Here is an 18,854-nt window from a genome sequence, read left to right as displayed (position 1 = left end):
ATGGATATATGTTAGGGTATGCAGAGTATATGGGTGGAATTAACCCCTCACTCTGCATAGTGATCCTGCCAAACCTAGAATTTTAAAGTTTTTTCCTTTGTTCTCCCGTTTATGTTATATTTTTAATAGTGAAATAAATAAATGTTATATTTTATACTGACTAGAAACGGGAGTCTATTAGTCTAGGTAACTAGACTATTTGAATTATTCCCTCATTATCTCAATTACAATGAGCAGATAAAAGGTCCAGAGTTCATTTCAAGTGTGCTATTTGCATTTGAATCTGTTGCTGTCAACTCTCAAGAAGAGATCCAAAGAGCTGTCACCATCAGTGAAGCAAGCCATCATTAGGCTGAAAAAACACAACAAACCCATCAGAGAGATAGCAAAAACATTAGGCGTGACCAAAACAACTGTTTGGAATATTCTTAAAAAGAAGGAATGCACCAGTGAGCTCAGCAACACCGAAAGACCCGGAAGACCACGGAAAACAACTGTGGTGGATGACCGAAGAATTATTTCCCTGGTGAAAAAAACACTCTTCACAACAGTTGGCCAGATCAAGAACACTCTCCAGAAGGTAGGTGTATGTGTGTCAAAGTAAACAATCAAGAGAAGACTTCACCAGAGTGAATACAGATGGTTCACCATAAGATGTAAACTATTGGTGAGCCTCAAAAACAGGAAGGCAAGATTAGAGTTTGCCAAACGACATCTAAACAGCCTTCACAGTTCTGGAACAACATCCTATGGACAGATGAGACCAAGATCAATTTGTACCAGAGTGATGGGAAGAGAAGAGTATGGAGAAGGAAAGGAACTGCTCTTGATCTTAAGCATACCACCTCATCAGTGAAGCATTGTGGTGGTAGTGTCATGGCGTGGGCGTGTATGGCTGCCAATGGAACTGGTTCTCTTGTATTTATTGATGATGTGACTGTTGACAAAAGCAGCAGGATGAATTCTGAAGTGTTTCGGGCATTATTGTCTGCTCATATTCAGCCAAATGCTTCAGAACTCATTGGACGGCGCTTCACAGTGCAGATGGACAATGACCCAAAGCATACTGCAAAAGCAACCGAAGAGTTTTTTAAGGGAAAGAAGTGGAATGTTATGCAATGGCCAAGTCAATCACCTGACCTGAATCCGATTGAGCATGCATTTCACTTGCTGAAGACAAAACTGAAGGGAAAATGCCCCAAGAACAAGCAGGAACTGAAGACAGTTGCAGTAGAGGCCTGGCAGAGCGTCACCAGGGATGAAACCCAGCGCCTGGTGATGTCTATGCGTTCTAGACTTCAGGCTGTAATTGACTGTAAAGGATTTGCAACCAAGTATTAAAAAGTGAAAGTTTGATTTATGATTATTATTCTGTCCCAATACTTTTGGTTCCTTAACAAGTGGGAGGCACATATGCAAACTGTTGTAATTCCTACACCGTTCACCTGATTTGCATGTAAATACCCTCAAATTAAAGCTGACAGTCTGCAGGTAAAGCACATCTTGTTTGTTTCATTTCAAATCCATTGTGGTGGTGTATAGAGCCAAAAATGTTAAAATTGTGTCGATGTCCCAATATTTATGGACCTGACTGTACATGTAATATCAATCATTTAGTAGTAAAAGCCAAAATGCTATTTTGTTATGTAAAGTAAGATTGACCCCAATTTGGCACCTACTTTTGGAGGTTGATTTTTCTAGAGTACTTCTTGTAACATGTTACTGGTATGAGTCAGAAAATGTTTTTGGTGGGGGTCCATAGGCTGTGATATTGAGTTATTGATCTTTCAAATAGAATGACATTCCCATTGAAATGAATGAATGGCTCTGTAGGGTTCCTAGTTTCCCTGAACAGTAGTGCTCACACAGTTCCATTTATTCCAAATGGAAAATTCATCAACATCCTTAGAGATCTGAAAATCTCTGACCCAAAAAAGGTGCAGCACTCAAACTAAATAAATGGACCACCACCCCCAGCATAATCACATATGATGCAGATTCTAGGTAGAGTGACCCTAAGGGAGAGTGGCATGAGGAGGATGGGAGTAGTAGTTGTGGCACAGGAGTAGTAGTGGTTCACCCTGGGGCTGTGCACTGAATGGATGGTGCACCCTTTCTTCCTTCAGGCCACACCTTGGTATTGGCGCTCCTGCCTGGCATTAGGTGGAGTGCCCTTGCTTTTAGATAGATGTGTGCAAGGCAGAAGGTCAGGCGGTGTGAGAGCTGGTGAAAGGATGATGCGATGACCAGGCTCTCTTTACTGACGCTGATAGGTGTTGCAGTACAAGCATACTGTATAAAGAGTCACAGTTTTGAAGTATTTCACAGGCACTTGAAAGGTTAAGTTCAGTCTCTCCAGTTTACACACTCTTTCCAAGGCCGAATATGGGATACCAAGCTGCAAGATGTCTTACTCTGAGTAGCACTCCATGGGCTCATTGGCCATAGAATCCACAGGGAAATTTCCCGGTGGGCCGGTGCCCAGGAGGCCACCCTGAGTCCTCCTCATGGGCACCAGCCAGGTAAATAATGATCTGTTGCTCTCAGAGTTAATTAACATTGGTGCATCAATTAGTTATGTACCTGGCCGTCGACCACAGGTGCCCTCCTGATTCCTGAATTTAATTGTATTGCAATCCTGAGGCAACTGTAGTAGGAGGACAGACTGTGGCAGCTGGCGCTGGCCACCACAGAGGGGAAGCTTCTGAGGAGGTATTTTGTGCTGCACTGTGGATTTTAATGTTGCTGGGGCAGTTTATTGTGTTGCACTGTGGTCTTTGGCTCGGATGGGGTGGTATTTTGTGCCACAATATGGTATTGCTGATCCCTCCTACTTGTGTTGTCCTGTGTCACGGACGTTCCCGCGACAGGTGGCAGGAGATCGGTGAGACTTGCAACACGTGGTTTGATCTGACAGGTTTTCCTTGTGGATCAATAGGTGTCTGTGTTGCTTCTGGTAATGCCCACACCCCTTGCCTCAGGTGTTGCTAATGTGGTCATTTAGCCTTCCTTATTTATAGTTGCTTCTCCCACAATGCTGTGCGGTTTATAGCTTCAGCTTCAGTTGTGAATTGCTGGTGTGTGGATCTCGGCTGAGTTCCTGGTGCTTCCATAGCCCCTTTGAAGTTAAGTCTTTCCTTTCCCTTTTGTATTTTGTTTGGGTTCTGTGTGTTGCATTTCCCTATTGTTTGTATCAGGCCTGAAGGAGACTCCTGTTCATCCTTCCTTTTGGAGGAACAGGTAGTCTCGTCCCTGCCATTAGTACCAGGGTCCTATAGGGCTAGATGAACTGCGTATGAACTCACCTACCTCTGGGGTCTGTTCATACTGGTAGTCAGTCAGGATTTTGGTTAGGGTTCTACTAGGAGGTGTCCATCTTCCTTCCCTCGTTCTCAGGCCTGAAATCCCTGTTTCTCCCTTCCCTCTTATGCTCGGTGTGGTGTTTCCCTCCCACACCGAAGCATGACATCCTGCCTCCTGCCAATTTGGACCCGCCTACAATTTGCAGACACTTCTTATTTTTTTCCAGAGCCACTTTAAGTTCCCAGTCTGCCCCTGTCTCTCTCTCTAAATACATTTTGCACCAATCCCGAATAAGCAATGTGGGCAAGGCTCTAAAAATGTGGTAGGTGCCAGAGGCTACAACCTGTTCCACATGCAGAAAAGTCAGTTATCTTTATGCACCTGCACTCACTTGGTCCTAAACAGTCTGTGAATATCTTTACTATTATTTTCTCAGGAGTTGGGCACTTGTTCTCAGCATGAAGGAGTGGAGGATCCTTGTAGTAGGTCTCACACTGCACAGACCCATGCAGTTCCTCACACTTTGGCTGCCTAGGCCAGAATCTCGGCTTGACGCAATCAGACTACATGGCTCCTTCCTCAGAGGAGGCAAGTTTAGCCAACCTCCTACTGAGTAGAGCATGATAATTAAGCTGTATATCAGCTTTTGGAATCACATTCAAAAGCTTGGAAAAACATTAACCCCAAATAGTAAACATTAACCCTTATAGCAGTAGATTAACTTTTTTAGCATTGATCCACCGGGTTGCTGCATAGGTAAAGGGCCCCCTGAAGCACCTTACCTCGCCATCTCTCTAACCTTAAAGCTCCTGCACACTACTGTATTTTTCATCTATGTCTCCTCTGTGTCTGTGAAGATAACATGGCTGAAATGGACAGTGTGGGGGTAAAACCCCAAACTCATTCCAGTTTGTTATTTTGGAAATGGATATGAGGTTGATGTCGGAGGCACATTTTAATAAATGAGTTTCTTGAAACTGCTATTGTCCATAAATAAGTAAAATATTGTTAAAAATACAATGAATAATAAATGGCCTGTGCAAAATAAAGTGTAATATGATTAATTGTGAGTCTCTGGGACGGATCTCGCTATTTACAGAATTTCCCATGTCCCTCGGGTTTCTAAACATTAAAGATGGATAGTTTATTAGTGGACGTCATGAGTTACACTGCAGATGAAGAGGTCATTAGATATGTTATATGCTTGTATTATAGCTTTATTATATAAAGTTCTTAATGATTCAATCACTTATTCATGTGTCGCTCAGCTACTCATTAGAAATTCTCATGTTTTATGAAAGAGAATGTACTCTCTGACGATTGTGTATTTGAAATCACCTTGGATCAAAATATGAACATTGGTTAGTAGCTATTGACTCTAATACGTCAGAGCTAATGCTAGTCAACCAGTCACATAAGTGGGACCTCACATGTGACCCTTAATTTGTTCAGAAGGGGCCAGATCAAAGGCGTACATAAGGTTGTGACTGCCAAATGCCTTCACGTGTACTACTCATTTAGCGCTTCTCGACAGGGAGCGCCCAGTGTATTTCCCGCCACCGCACTGATATAAGAGCAGCATGTGAGCTGAATGCATGAATATTAGAAAATTGCATAATTTCCTAGTCTGTAAACAAATTGAAAACAGGCTTGTGTCAATGGAATTTGTGTCAATGGAATTTGTGTCAATGGAATTTGTATTTGTATATACTGTAGGGTTATTAGCTATGCAATTTATCATCTTTATCATTTACAACCCCAATTCTCCTTGGTCGTCCTCCTGTTCACACAGGGCATCTTTATAGTATTTTGCAGGCAGGATTTAAACATACCTGCCGTTTTCCTTGAAACTTTCCAGCAGACTGACCCTTAGGCTGGGTTCAGACCTGAGCGTCTTTGATATGCGCGTTTAACGCGCGTTTTTGACGAGCGTTTTTGACGAGCGTTTTTTGCAATAGTTAGGCTCAATTCACACCTGAGCGTTCTGAAAGGAGCGCTCTGTATGCGCGATTGTACGGACGTTTACAAGCGCGCATACAGAGACAAGTGTGCACACAGTGTCGCGCGTTCCCGAAAGTCTATGTACGGGAACGCGCGACAAGCGCCCAAAAAAACGCTCCTGTACTTGTGTGAGCGTCGGGCGTTTTACAGCGCGATCGTACGCGCTGTAAAACGCCCAGGTGAGAACCATTCCCATAGGGAAGCATTGGTTTCTCCTTGTTGAGCGTTTTACAGCGCGTAGGAACGCGCTGTAAAACGCTCAGGTGTGAATTGAGCCTAAACGCGCGTTTGACGCGCGTTTGTGTGATTGACTGCAGTGTCCTATGGCCACAAACGCACGTCAAAACGCCCCAAAGAAGCTCAAGAACTTGTTTGAGCGTAGGGCGTTTTTCAGCGCGTTCAAACGCGCTGTAAAACGCTCAAGTGAGAACCAGGGCCATAGGGAAGCATTGGTTTTCATGTGTTGAGCGTTTTACAGCGCGTTTGAACGCGCTGTAAAACGCTCAAGTGTGAACCCAGCCTTAGGCCTCCTGCACACGGCCTTTTTTTTTTCCCCGTTTACTTGCCGTTTTTTGCGTTCCATATACGGTCCGTATACGGAACCATTCATTTCAATGGTTCCGCAAAAAAAAAAGAAATGTACTCCGTATGCATTCCGTTTCCGTATTTCCGTTTTTCCGTTCCGTTTTAACATAGAACATGTCCTATTATTGCCCGCAAATCACGTTCCGTGGCTCCATTCAAGTCAATGGGTCCGCAAAAAAAACAGAACACATACGGAAATGCATCCGTATGTCTTCCGTTTCCATTCCGTTTTTTGCTATTGAAAATGTTATGCCCAGCCCAATTTTATCTAAGTAATTACTGTATACTGTATATGCCATACGGAAAAATGGAACGGAAAAACGGAACAGAATTGGAAACACAACGGAAACAACAAACGGAACAACGGATCCGTGAAAAACGGACCGCAAAACACTGAAAAAGCCATACGGTCGTGTACAATAGGCCTTACAAGGGATGGGGCTTGTGCACATTTGCACATAGATACATATTTCTGGGCTGTGTTTGGACAGGTACTTGGCATGGCAGGAATCTGTTATCAGGGTTATGCTGCCATATCTGTGGGCAGCATCAACTGGTGACAGTTACCCCGATTCACAGGCAGAGGGCGACTTACTTTATTTTGTTCAGCTGATTTCTTCAGTGTGGCTTCAGTGGGATCCGAATGCTGGAGTCCTGGTATTCTTGAGGTGGGGTTCCCCACATGATTGACAGCTTTCTTCCTGTATTCTATATAGCAGGGATAAGCAACCTTCGGCACTCCAGCTGTGAAGAAACTACAACACCCATCATGCACACTTGCTTTACTGTTCACAGAACTCCTATAGAAGTGAATGGAGCATGCTGGTAGTTGTAGTTCCACAACAGCTGTTGTGTCGGAGGTAGCTGGCCCCTGCTATATAGGGGAAAAGTTGCCAGTAGGGGGAGCCAGGAGCTCATGAATACAAGGACTGCCCTGCACGTCCTCTGGGAGCTACTAACCAGTGATTGCAGTGTGAAAACAGAATGAAACACGTGATTTTTATGTGCAATTTTCTGTAATATTTTATAATATGTTAAAAATACATATATTCTGTTTATTGTTCTTGTATGCACATCGTATTCCCCCGGCATATACCTACAATGTATGCCAATATATAGCCGTACACTGGCATACATCAGCAACTGGCTATAATGGGGAAAAAAGCGTACCTTTATTTTATTTATATATTTTTTGCAGTGGCCCTTTGTCCGTAGCACTTTCCTATACAGGATGCTTATCACCCCACTCTTGGCCTCCATCGGGTGAATAAGGGCCTATGGCTACGTTTGGTATAGGTGTGATCTGTGCACTGGGGACATAATTCTGACCAGTCCTGTGTCATTTAGTAACTTACTGATCTATTATACATGATGAGCAGTACATTTCTATCACTTCTGTGGTGTTAATCCATTGCAGTTTTGCCATATTCTTCACCCACAGGTTGTGACAGTGAACACTGGGGGCCACACTGCAGTAACCGCTGCCAATGCCAAAACGAGGCGCTGTGTAATCCTATCACTGGAGCCTGCGTGTGTTCTGAAGGGTATAGAGGATGGCGTTGTGAAGATTGGTGCGACCCCGGAAACTACGGGAAGGCCTGCCAGCTGAGGTGCCAGTGCCAAAATGGAGCAACATGTGATCATAGGACTGGCGAATGCCACTGTGCTCCCGGATACACTGGAGCTTTGTGAGTAACCCTGCCATCCAATGTAATACATTTAGGATGCAATTATCTAAGGGCATCTGGTTATATTATAGGAGTACATGTATATAGCATAAAGATGGCACATTAGACGGGTGCTTCCGGTTATATTATAGGAGTACATGTATATAGCATAAAGATGGCACTTTAGACGGGTGCATCCGGTTATATTATAGGAGTACATGTATATAGCATAAAGATGGCACATTAGACGGTGCATCCGGTTATATTATAGGAGTACATGTATATAGCATAAAGATGGCACATTAGACGGGTGCTTCCGGTTATATTATAGGAGTACATGTATATAGCATAAAGATGGCACATTAGACGGGTGCATCCGGTTATATTATAGGAGTACATGTATATAGAATAAAGATGGCACATTAGACGGGTGCATCCGGTTATATTATAGGAGTACATGTATATAGCATAAAGATGGCACATTAGATGGTGCATCCGGTTATATTATAGGAGTACATGTATATAGCATAAAGATGGCACATTAGACGGGTACATCCGGTTATATTATAGGAGTACATGTATATAGCATAAAGATGGCACATTAGACGGGTGCTTCCGGTTATATTATAGGAGTACATGTATATAGCATAAAGATGGCACATTAGACGGGTGCATCCGGTTATATTATAGGAGTACATGTATATAGAATAAAGATGGCACATTAGTCGGGTGCATCCGGTTATATTATAGGAGTACATGTATATAGAATAAAGATGGCACATTAGACGGGTGCATCCGGTTATATTATAGGAGTACATGTATATAGAATAAAGATGGCACATTAGATGGTGCATCCGGTTATATTATAGGAGTACATGTATATAGCATAAAGATGGCACATTAGACGGGTGCATCCGGTTATATTATAGGAGTACATGTATATAGCATAAAGATGGCACATTAGACGGGTGCATCCGGTTATATTATAGGAGTACATGTATATAGCATAAAGATGGCACATTAGACGGGTACATCCGGTTATATTATAGGAGTACATGTATATAGCATAAAGATGGCACATTAGACGGGTGCTTCCGGTTATATTATAGGAGTACATGTATATAGCATAAAGATGGCACATTAGACGGGTGCTTCCGGTTATATTATAGGAGTACATGTATATAGCATAAAGATGGCACATTAGACGGGTGCATCCGGTTATATTATAGGAGTACATGTATATAGAATAAAGATGGCACATTAGTCGGGTGCATCCGGTTATATTATAGGAGTACATGTATATAGAATAAAGATGGCACATTAGACAGGTGCATCCGGTTATATTATAGGAGTACATGTATATAGAATAAAGATGGCACATTAGATGGTGCATCCGGTTATATTATAGGAGTACATGTATATAGCATAAAGATGGCACATTAGACGGGTGCATCCGGTTATATTATAGGAGTACATGTATATAGCATAAAGATGGCACATTAGACGGGTGCATCCGGTTATATTATAGGAGTACATGTATATAGAATAAAGATGGCACATTAGATGGTGCATCCGGTTATATTATAGGAGTACATGTATATAGCATAAAGATGGCACATTAGACGGGTGCATCCGGTTATATTATAGGAGTACATGTATATAGCATAAAGATGGCACATTAGACGGGTGCATCCGGTTATATTATAGGAGTACATGTATATAGAATAAAGATGGCACATTAGACGGGTACATCCGGGTATATTATAGGAGTACATGTATATAGAATAAAGATGGCACATTAGATGGTGCATCCGGTTATATTATAGGAGTACATGTATATAGAATAAAGATGGCACATTAGTCGGGTGCATCCGGTTATATTATAGGAGTACATGTATATAGAATAAAGATGGCACATTAGACAGGTGCATCCGGTTATATTATAGGAGTACATGTATATAGAATAAAGATGGCACATTAGATGGTGCATCCGGTTATATTATAGGAGTACATGTATATAGCATAAAGATGGCACATTAGACGGGTGCATCCGGTTATATTATAGGAGTACATGTATATAGCATAAAGATGGCACATTAGACGGGTGCATCCGGTTATATTATAGGAGTACATGTATATAGCATAAAGATGGCACATTAGACGGTGCATCCGGTTATATTATAGGAGTACATGTATATAGCATAAAGATGGCACATTAGACGGGTGCTTCCGGTTATATTATAGGAGTACATGTATATAGCATAAAGATGGCACTTTAGACGGGTGCATCCGGTTATATTATAGGAGTACATGTATATAGCATAAAGATGGCACATTAGTCGGGTGCATCCGGTTATATTATAGGAGTACATGTATATAGAATAAAGATGGCACATTAGATGGTGCATCCGGTTATATTATAGGAGTACATGTATATAGCATAAAGATGGCACATTAGACGGGTGCATCCGGTTATATTATAGGAGTACATGTATATAGAATAAAGATGGCACATTAGACGGGTGCATCCGGTTATATTATAGGAGTACATGTATATAGAATAAAGATGGCACATTAGACAGGTGCATCCGGTTATATTATAGGAGTACATGTATATAGCATAAAGATGGCACATTAGACGGGTGCATCCGGTTATATTATAGGAGTACATGTATATAGAATAAAGATGGCACATTAGATGGTGCATCCGGTTATATTATAGGAGTACATGTATATAGCATAAAGATGGCACATTAGACGGGTGCATCCGGTTATATTATAGGAGTACATGTATATAGAATAAAGATGGCACATTAGACGGGTGCATCCGGTTATATTATAGGAGTACATGTATATAGAATAAAGATGGCACATTAGACAGGTGCATCCGGTTATATTATAGGAGTACATGTATATAGCATAAAGATGGCACATTAGACGGTGCATCCGGTTATATTATAGGAGTACATGTATATAGAATAAAGATGGCACATTAGTCGGGTGCATCCGGTTATATTATAGGAGTACATGTATATAGAATAAAGATGGCACATTAGATGGTGCATCCGGTTATATTATAGGAGTACATGTATATAGCATAAAGATGGCACATTAGACGGGTGCATCCGGTTATATTATAGGAGTACATGTATATAGAATAAAGATGGCACATTAGACGGGTGCATCCGGTTATATTATAGGAGTACATGTATATAGAATAAAGATGGCACATTAGACAGGTGCATCCGGTTATATTATAGGAGTACATGTATATAGCATAAAGATGGCACATTAGACGGGTGCATCCGGTTATATTATAGGAGTACATGTATATAGAATAAAGATGGCACATTAGACGGGTACATCCGGTTATATTATAGGAGTACATGTATATAGAATAAAGATGGCACATTAGTCGGGTGCATCCGGTTATATTATAGGAGTACATGTATATAGAATAAAGATGGCACATTAGATGGTGCATCCGGTTATATTATAGGAGTACATGTATATAGCATAAAGATGGCACATTAGATGGTGCATCCGGTTATATTATAGGAGTACATGTATATAGCATAAAGATGGCACATTAGACGGGTGCATCCGGTTATATTATAGGAGTACATGTATATAGCATAAAGATGGCACATTAGACGGGTGCTTCCGGTTATATTATAGGAGTACATGTATATAGCATAAAGATGGCACTTTAGACGGGTGCATCCGGTTATATTATAGGAGTACATGTATATAGAATAAAGATGGCACATTAGTCGGGTGCATCCGGTTATATTATAGGAGTACATGTATATAGCATAAAGATGGCACATTAGACGGGTGCATCCGGTTATATTATAGGAGTACATGTATATAGCATAAAGATGGCACATTAGATGGTGCATCCGGTTATATTATAGGAGTACATGTATATAGCATAAAGATGGCACATTAGACGGGTGCATCCGGTTATATTATAGGAGTACATGTATATAGAATAAAGATGGCACATTAGACGGTGCATCCGGTTATATTATAGGAGTACATGTATATAGCATAAAGATGGCACATTAGACGGGTGCATCCGGTTATATTATAGGAGTGCAGGTATATAGCATAAAGATGGTACTTTGGTTAGTTTCATAGATCTTATATGTTTCTCTATCTCCTTACTAGTTGTGAAGAACTGTGCCCACCTGGAAGCCATGGTGCATTGTGTGAGCTACGCTGCCCTTGCCAGAATGGCGGTGTATGTCACCATGTGACTGGAGAGTGTTCCTGCCCAACAGGGTGGACGGTAGGGTGTCTGATTCTCAGCTACAAAGCATCGCATAGCATTTGAAGGCCCTGTCTGACACAATCTGTCTTATTCTCCCCACTGTATAGGGTTCTGTCTGTGCTCAGCCATGTCCTTCAGGAAGATATGGAGTGAACTGCAGCCATGAATGCCAGTGTCACAATGGAGGGCAGTGTGACCCAGTGACTGGAAGGTGCCAGTGTGCAGCAGGATACACAGGAGAAAGGTAAAGCCAGCAACTCACTGCAGCCACCTAGTGGTGATGTTTCTGTCTTCACCAGCTAAACCTGTCTATTATGATTGGTATGGTCAAAATTTAAAGACCATTTCTCCCTAAAATATTAAAGGATTCACATTTAAATGACAGCATACTGTATTTTCCCACTACTCCCTCATGGGTTGTCATCTAGCATTGTTAAACTCCTGATTGTCAGATCTGCCTAGCTGTGGTACTCGTATATGTTCATATACAAGTGCAAGATCAACTGATTAGGCAGAAATGTCCTTTCAGATGTATAAGGGTGTTCAGACAGACTATAAATTATGCTCTGTCAGCTCCGAACGCTACAGGTGAGGTTTAAGTAAATCTTGTAATGTACCATATCACAGCCTATTCAGATCTGAGACTCCGATCAGAGTAGAATTTGCTCTAGTTTATTATAATTTTTTTTACATGGTTCCAGGGTGTGAATTACCCCGTTGATTACAGTGGGATCTGTGTGCTGTCTGAATATAGCTTGTGTGCAGTACCCCAGTGGGGCACTGCAAAGGGTTAACTTTTGCTACAGCACTGACCCTACTGTTATTTAGTGCAGTGTTGTGATTTATGGTTAAATAATAGTTTTTCCTATGCAAGTCCCATGGCAGGTGTACAGGCAACTATTTGGTTAATATTTGTTTATCATTTTATTTGTTAGGGTGATGGACCCAGGTCTGCCCCTGTTTAGTTAGTTAGAAGAGTGCTGCAGGACAGATGTGTGTGAGAGAAGCTCTCCAGACAAGGCCTCAAGTTTCAGAGAACTGCTATCTCTGAGACTTCATTTTACCAAAGAACGTCTTGACATCTTGAGAAGGTCTTGAACCTGCACGGCCATGCAAGATAACACCAGTAAGGTGTAGACTTTTATGGCAAAGGACCTTACTGCTATTGGAGGCATTCATTGCTTAAGCACCTGCCGCACTTTGTTATGAACTCTCAATTCATGACTTAATCTGCAACCCTCAGTTCAGGTACTGCAGTAGTAGTTAAGAGCCTAATTGCATGCCTATGGTTACTTGGAAAGACTGTAAGGAGTATAGAGACAGACTGGAAGTACTACTAACTTCATATTGTGTTGCCCATATGGTGTTGTGGAAATTGCTGCCCTGTAAGATACAGTACTTCTAAATTGTGATTTTGCTGCTACTAGTACTACAACTCTCATCATCCATTTACTAAAGAGACAAATCATTATCTCCATACTCTGCTGGCCCTGCATCCACCCTCATGCCTTGCCCCCTGACCAAACGTCTACTATCATGGGCACCCCAACTACCCCAGGCAGGAGCCCCAATACCAGAGTGTTTCCCGAGGAAAGAAAGGGATGCGCCCTCCATCGACGTCATGGCCCCAGTGAGCGCCAAAGGAGGACTTCCACTGTGAGCATCAGTTACTGCCCCCATACACCACTCCCCTTTCTGCACCCACCGCCTGCACTTGCAGACCCGAAAATCCCCACATGGGATCATCGCCCATCTGAACGGAACCTAAAATAGGAATGGCCTGTACCTGAGTAACAGTAGGTAGATGATTTGTAAGCTATGTTCCCATGCTTGTTGTCATTTTCAGTTTTCTATTCATTCGTACGTGCAGAAAAACAAAAATGATGGAATGCAGGATCTATCAGATGATGGACAGATGTTGTTAATGGTGTGCATTCTGAGGAGAGCAAAGTTACAAGTGGTGGACCTTAAGGGTCTGTCCTTTAGTCCAGTTCTTTTTAATATTTTTGTAGGTTACATGATTGGAGAAGGTTTAGTAGGCTTGCTAATGACACAAAAGTGTATAACTGTAGATTTTCCTGGAGACATTAGTAACATGGAAAATGATTTGGCTTTTCTGAATAAATGGTCCAAACAATGGAAACTGCAGTTTAATGTGTCCAAATGTACATAGAATAATGCATGTGTGGGAGAAGGAACCCTCTACCTATCATAGTGGCAGTTCTGTGTTAGCCAGGACATCAGAAGAGAGGCATGTAGCGGGCCTTATAGCTTAAAGCTGAGTCCCCAATGTCTGCAGGAGGCTGGGAAAGCAAGTCGGGTGCCTGGCTGTATAGCTAGAGGTATAACCAGTAGGAATAAAGAGATTGTGATCCCACTGTATAGAGCGTTAGTGGGACCTCATCTGGAATACTGTGTCCAGTCCTGGTGACGCCACCTACAAGAAGACATAGATAACATGGAACGAGCTACAAAAATGGTGGAGGGTTTCAAGCATAAAAAATATCAGGAAAGACTTATAGAACTTAAAAGGGTTATCCAATACTATAAACTGCCCCCCATATGCCAGGCCCCTCACAGGGAATATACTTACCCTGCTCCCTGCGCTGCTTCTGGTCCCTGCACCGCAGCTGCTGCTTCTTATCCCCATGCGCCAATGGCCTGCTGGGACGGGGACAAGCCCGCTATTCTAGGGAGGCTCGTCCCGCCTGCCATTGGATGCTCCCCCCGAACCCGGAATGTTTTTATCGGCGCATGGGGAGAAGCAGCAGTGGTGGTGCGGGTACGAGGAGTGGCACAGGGAGCGGGGTAAGCATATGCCCTGTGGGGGGCTGTTTATAGTATTGGATAGCCCCTTTAATATGAATAGCCTTGAGGAAGGAAGAGAAAGGGGGCACATGACCGAAACCTTTAAGTATGTTAATGGCATAAAGGTTCAGGAGGGAAATGTTTTTAATAATAAAATAAAAACAAGAAGAAGGGGGAAGGGGGCACAATCCAATTTTAATTTTTTTATTTTGTTTGGGGGGGGGGGGGTCGGAACCAGTGTCTGGAAATATTATTACATTGATAGAGTAGTAGAGGCTTGGAACACACTCCTATCAGACAGGGTTGAGAAATATACAGTAAGTAAATTTACACATGCCTGGGGTAAACATGTCCATCCTAAGAGAAGTAATATTATTAGGGCACTAGGGCAGACTAGATGGACCACGGTGGACTTTTTCTGCTGTCATTTCTATGTTTGTATGACACCAATGGCTTCCGGTGGACCTCATTGACTTATAATGGAGTCTGTCATTTTTCTAGAAAAATTAGTGCTGCATAACGTGTTATTTTGCTTCGTCAAATGTGATGGAATATGCGACAGAGCCTCTAATGCAGATGTGCACAGAGCCGTGCTTTGAGCGAACTGCTACATAATTAAGAGAATTGCTACATAACTATAATTAGAGCTACATAATCGTAACCTTTGATAGACAGCATTATCGTGTGACATCTTATTAGGCCAGCACTACACATGTATCTGCAGTCACTGTAGCAGCCAGAAGTAGTGAGTGCCCAATGCACTCCTATAGAAGCCTCTGCAGCGTGGCGGTCACCTGCCGCCAGCTACTATGTATCATCTAGGACAGTGGTGGCGAACCTATGGCACTGGTGCCAGAGGCGGCACTCAGAGCCCTCTCTGTGGGCACCCGCACCCTGGAAAAAGTCTATGGTGTACCAATATGCCATTCATCAGCGCAGGGCGCACTATGAACAGCACTGGCGGCGCACTGAATGTAGGCAGGATATTATAGCTAAATAATAAAGTACATGGAAGATATACAATATTGGACTGTAGTATTCAGGTTAAATTGCCGCGTTGGAACTTTGCGATAAAGTTGTGGGATTTTGGGTTACACTTTTGGCACTCGGTCTGTAAAAGGTTCACCATCACTGGTCTAGTCTACAAGTCATTACTGTCCCATACATGAAAGCTACAAGGATCATTCCCAGTAATATATAACATAAATCATTAAGGCTGCATTCACACGACCATGGTGCTGCCGTGCCCATGTTGCGGACCGCAAACTGCGGGTCTACAAAACACGGTCAGTGGCCATGTGAACTCTGCATCACGGTGCGGACCCATTGACATTGTCTGCGATTCGCAGGGTGTGGCTAAAGACAGGACATGTCCTATCTTTTGCAGCGCTGAGGCACGGACCCGGAAGCACACGGAGACGCACAGAAGCACTTTTGGCTCCTGGGTGCAGACACGCCCTATCTTTCACAGCATTTTGCAGTCATGGAACAATTGAAGGTAATAGGTCCACACCGCTATGCGGAGTTCACGTGGCCGATGACCGTGTTTTGCCAACCCGCGGTTTGTGGTCTGCAACAAGGGTCATACAGTCTTCGTATATAAGATTGTGAATCACAGCTCACACAGAGATTTATGTATTGCTATCCTCGGGACGACTATACAGTTTCATACTGTGGCTTGGGTGGCAGTATTTTGTGCTGCAGTATGGTATTACTGTCCCCGCCTACTTCTGTTATCCTGCCTTTGGACACACCTACAACATGGGGCCACTTTTAGTTTTTTTTTTTCCAGGGCCACTTTAAGTTCTCAGTCCGTCCCTGAAAAACGCATACTTTTTTTTTTATTATGCCTTCTTGTCACATTCTGTTACTGTAACAATTAAACCCAGCCTCGGCGATATTACAAATGACTAAGGTGATCCCACACACACCGATTGTCTTCGCAGTCCATTTAACCCGCTGTAATGTTTCTCACAACGTGGATGTCCTTTTTAATTAAGGTTTGGGAAGCATTCTGCTACTTACCGCTGTAAACAATAATGGCTGATGGCTTTAAGAACTGCTGAAGTCATCGGCGGACACTTTCAGTGATGTGGGATTCAATACTGAAACTCAATATTGTGTTTTATTAAAGAAGCAGAGGACATGTTTTACAGGTTTACATACTGCCTGTGTCTGCTCCTCTCACAGCATTAGCATTATTACCACCATTTATTTGTAAAGCATTGGCCGCATGTCAAACAAGTATGCAATCCTAGTTGTTCTTCCATTTGTGTAAATATAGATAAAATTAAATGCTTTAAGGGATAATTCTTGTCAGCATTTAATATAAGTAAGGGTGAGTGAATTGATTTTACCGGTTCGGAACCTGAACCTGAATTTTTTGCGATTCGTTTCGGGCGAATCAGAAAGTGAGAGACTCCAAGGACTTATATTTTGTCTGGAAAGACTCTAGGACACAAGAGAGAAAGAGAGAGATACTCTGGGTTTCTGAACAGTATACAGTGTAGGCGTTGTGTGGGGGGGCGTAGTATGCCTAGTATTGTGAGTTTCTGGAAAAGATATTCAAATTAGTCTTCCTAAGCCTGATGTCAGCAGATGTAAGATGTGCTAATTTTCGTCTATTTTTTTCCCCAGAAACCCAGCATCAAGAAAACTTTCTTGGCTGCCTGAGAGGCCTTGGTTGGGCACTGTTTCTCCTTATAGAAGATAGCGAGTACACATTAGGATTATTATCATAAGCCAGTTACTGCTACTCTAGGTTTCTGGGAAAAATATATGAAAATTAGCACATCTTACTTATGCTGTTACGAGAGAGTCTAGGAAAGCTAATTTTAATATCTTTCCTAGAAACCCAGAGGGGCAATGCCTGGCCTCCAATATTATGCACACATACATCGCATACTAGATGCTCTCGTTTCATACCGGTCTCCCTCTTTCTCTGTCTGTCTCTCATGTCAAGGAGTCTTTACAGAAAAAATAGTCCTAGGAGTCTGTCTGTCTCTTTCTCCCATACAATTGGAGCATATTTAATTTGGATAGAATTGATTTGTACCCTAACAGAACTTTTTCAATGAGACCTGGACCTGAAAGGAATTTCAACAAATTTGCTAATCTTTAAATATAAGCTTTTTCGAAAGCTAAGCTTATGAAGCAGGGTCAGATTTTAGAGAAGGTAAGCAAGGTCTCTCACCACCTGAAGTCTTGAGGGGGACTTCCATTATCCCTCATTTAAGCTCTTAACAACCAGAGTGGCTTGGCCCTAAAATTATACTATATTATGCATTGATTTTTTTCAACTTAAAGGAGTATTCCAGTAGAAGAAAAAGATCTTGGATGGCCATGAAATGCTAAAAAAAATATAGTAGCTTACAGAGCATTGCTGAAAATTCTATTCGGGTTCAATTAAGCCGAATCGGTCGATTAATTCAGGTCTGAATCGATTTCACCCATGTCGAAAGTGCTCTAATTGGCCTGAAGATTTATGTATGACTCTCTCAGGGCTCCTAGTACTCATATTTATTCCCTCTTGGCTTTTCTCTCTCCCTCTCTCTCTCTCCTAAACCCAAAATTCGCCCAAATCGAATCATCAAAAACTTGGATTTGGATGCAACTGGAATTTTTTTCAAAATTCTGGTTGAATTAGATTTTTTTTTTCAAATTGATTTTCTCTTCTCTACTAGTTTATATCTATCGGTCCCCCTCCTCTGCTGTTCCAACAGTGCCTGGGTACCCGCTGGGAATCGTTAGCCAGTGAATGTTTGAGTTGCATTTCCTGCCATGTTGAAACAAGAGCAGGAAGTGGAGTGCGGGAAAACCCTTTGGAACAGCAGCAGCGGGGGATCATCAAGGTGAGCATAACCTAGTTTATTTTTTAACCATTTCATAGCCATCTAAGATCTTTTTTTTTTTCTACTGAAGTGCTCTTTTAATATTAAAGACCAAAATAATTTATTCTCAGCACAGCCATTCTCTGACTTAGGGACAGGGTGCTATCTGCAATAGCTCCACCTTGGCTCACATTAGTTGAGGGGCCCCCACTCACTGTTTTGCCCAACAGGCTGCCAACTAAGTTGATCTGGCCCAGAATGTATAATAGTTGTACAATGTATTGCACCAAAATGGTAAGGTAACCAACTGTACCTTATACCCACTATCCAATATATTCAGGCCTTGACTGGCTGAGATGCCTGGATATTTTGTTAGGATGTTAA

At 42.2% G+C, this 18,854-nt stretch overlaps 1 protein-coding gene across 1 annotated transcript in view; it reads left to right on the top strand.

Annotated features, from left to right (window-relative positions):
• The window catches only part of MEGF11 (multiple EGF like domains 11), a 370,671-nt gene that overhangs the window by 189,089 nt on the left and 162,728 nt on the right, over window positions 1-18,854 (top strand). The window contains exons 3-5 of the mRNA XM_040414290.1: window positions 7,331-7,577; window positions 11,730-11,850; window positions 11,940-12,076. Coding sequence (XP_040270224.1) covers window positions 7,331-7,577; window positions 11,730-11,850; window positions 11,940-12,076 — 505 coding nt within the window. The remainder of the gene's footprint in view (window positions 1-7,330; window positions 7,578-11,729; window positions 11,851-11,939; window positions 12,077-18,854) is intronic.

Source organism: Bufo bufo, chromosome 1 (assembly GCF_905171765.1).
Source record: "Bufo bufo chromosome 1, aBufBuf1.1, whole genome shotgun sequence".
NCBI classification, from domain to species: domain Eukaryota; kingdom Metazoa; phylum Chordata; class Amphibia; order Anura; family Bufonidae; genus Bufo; species Bufo bufo.
The sequence above is the reverse complement of the archived record's forward strand: the minus strand, read 5'-3'. Positions and strand labels throughout refer to the sequence as shown.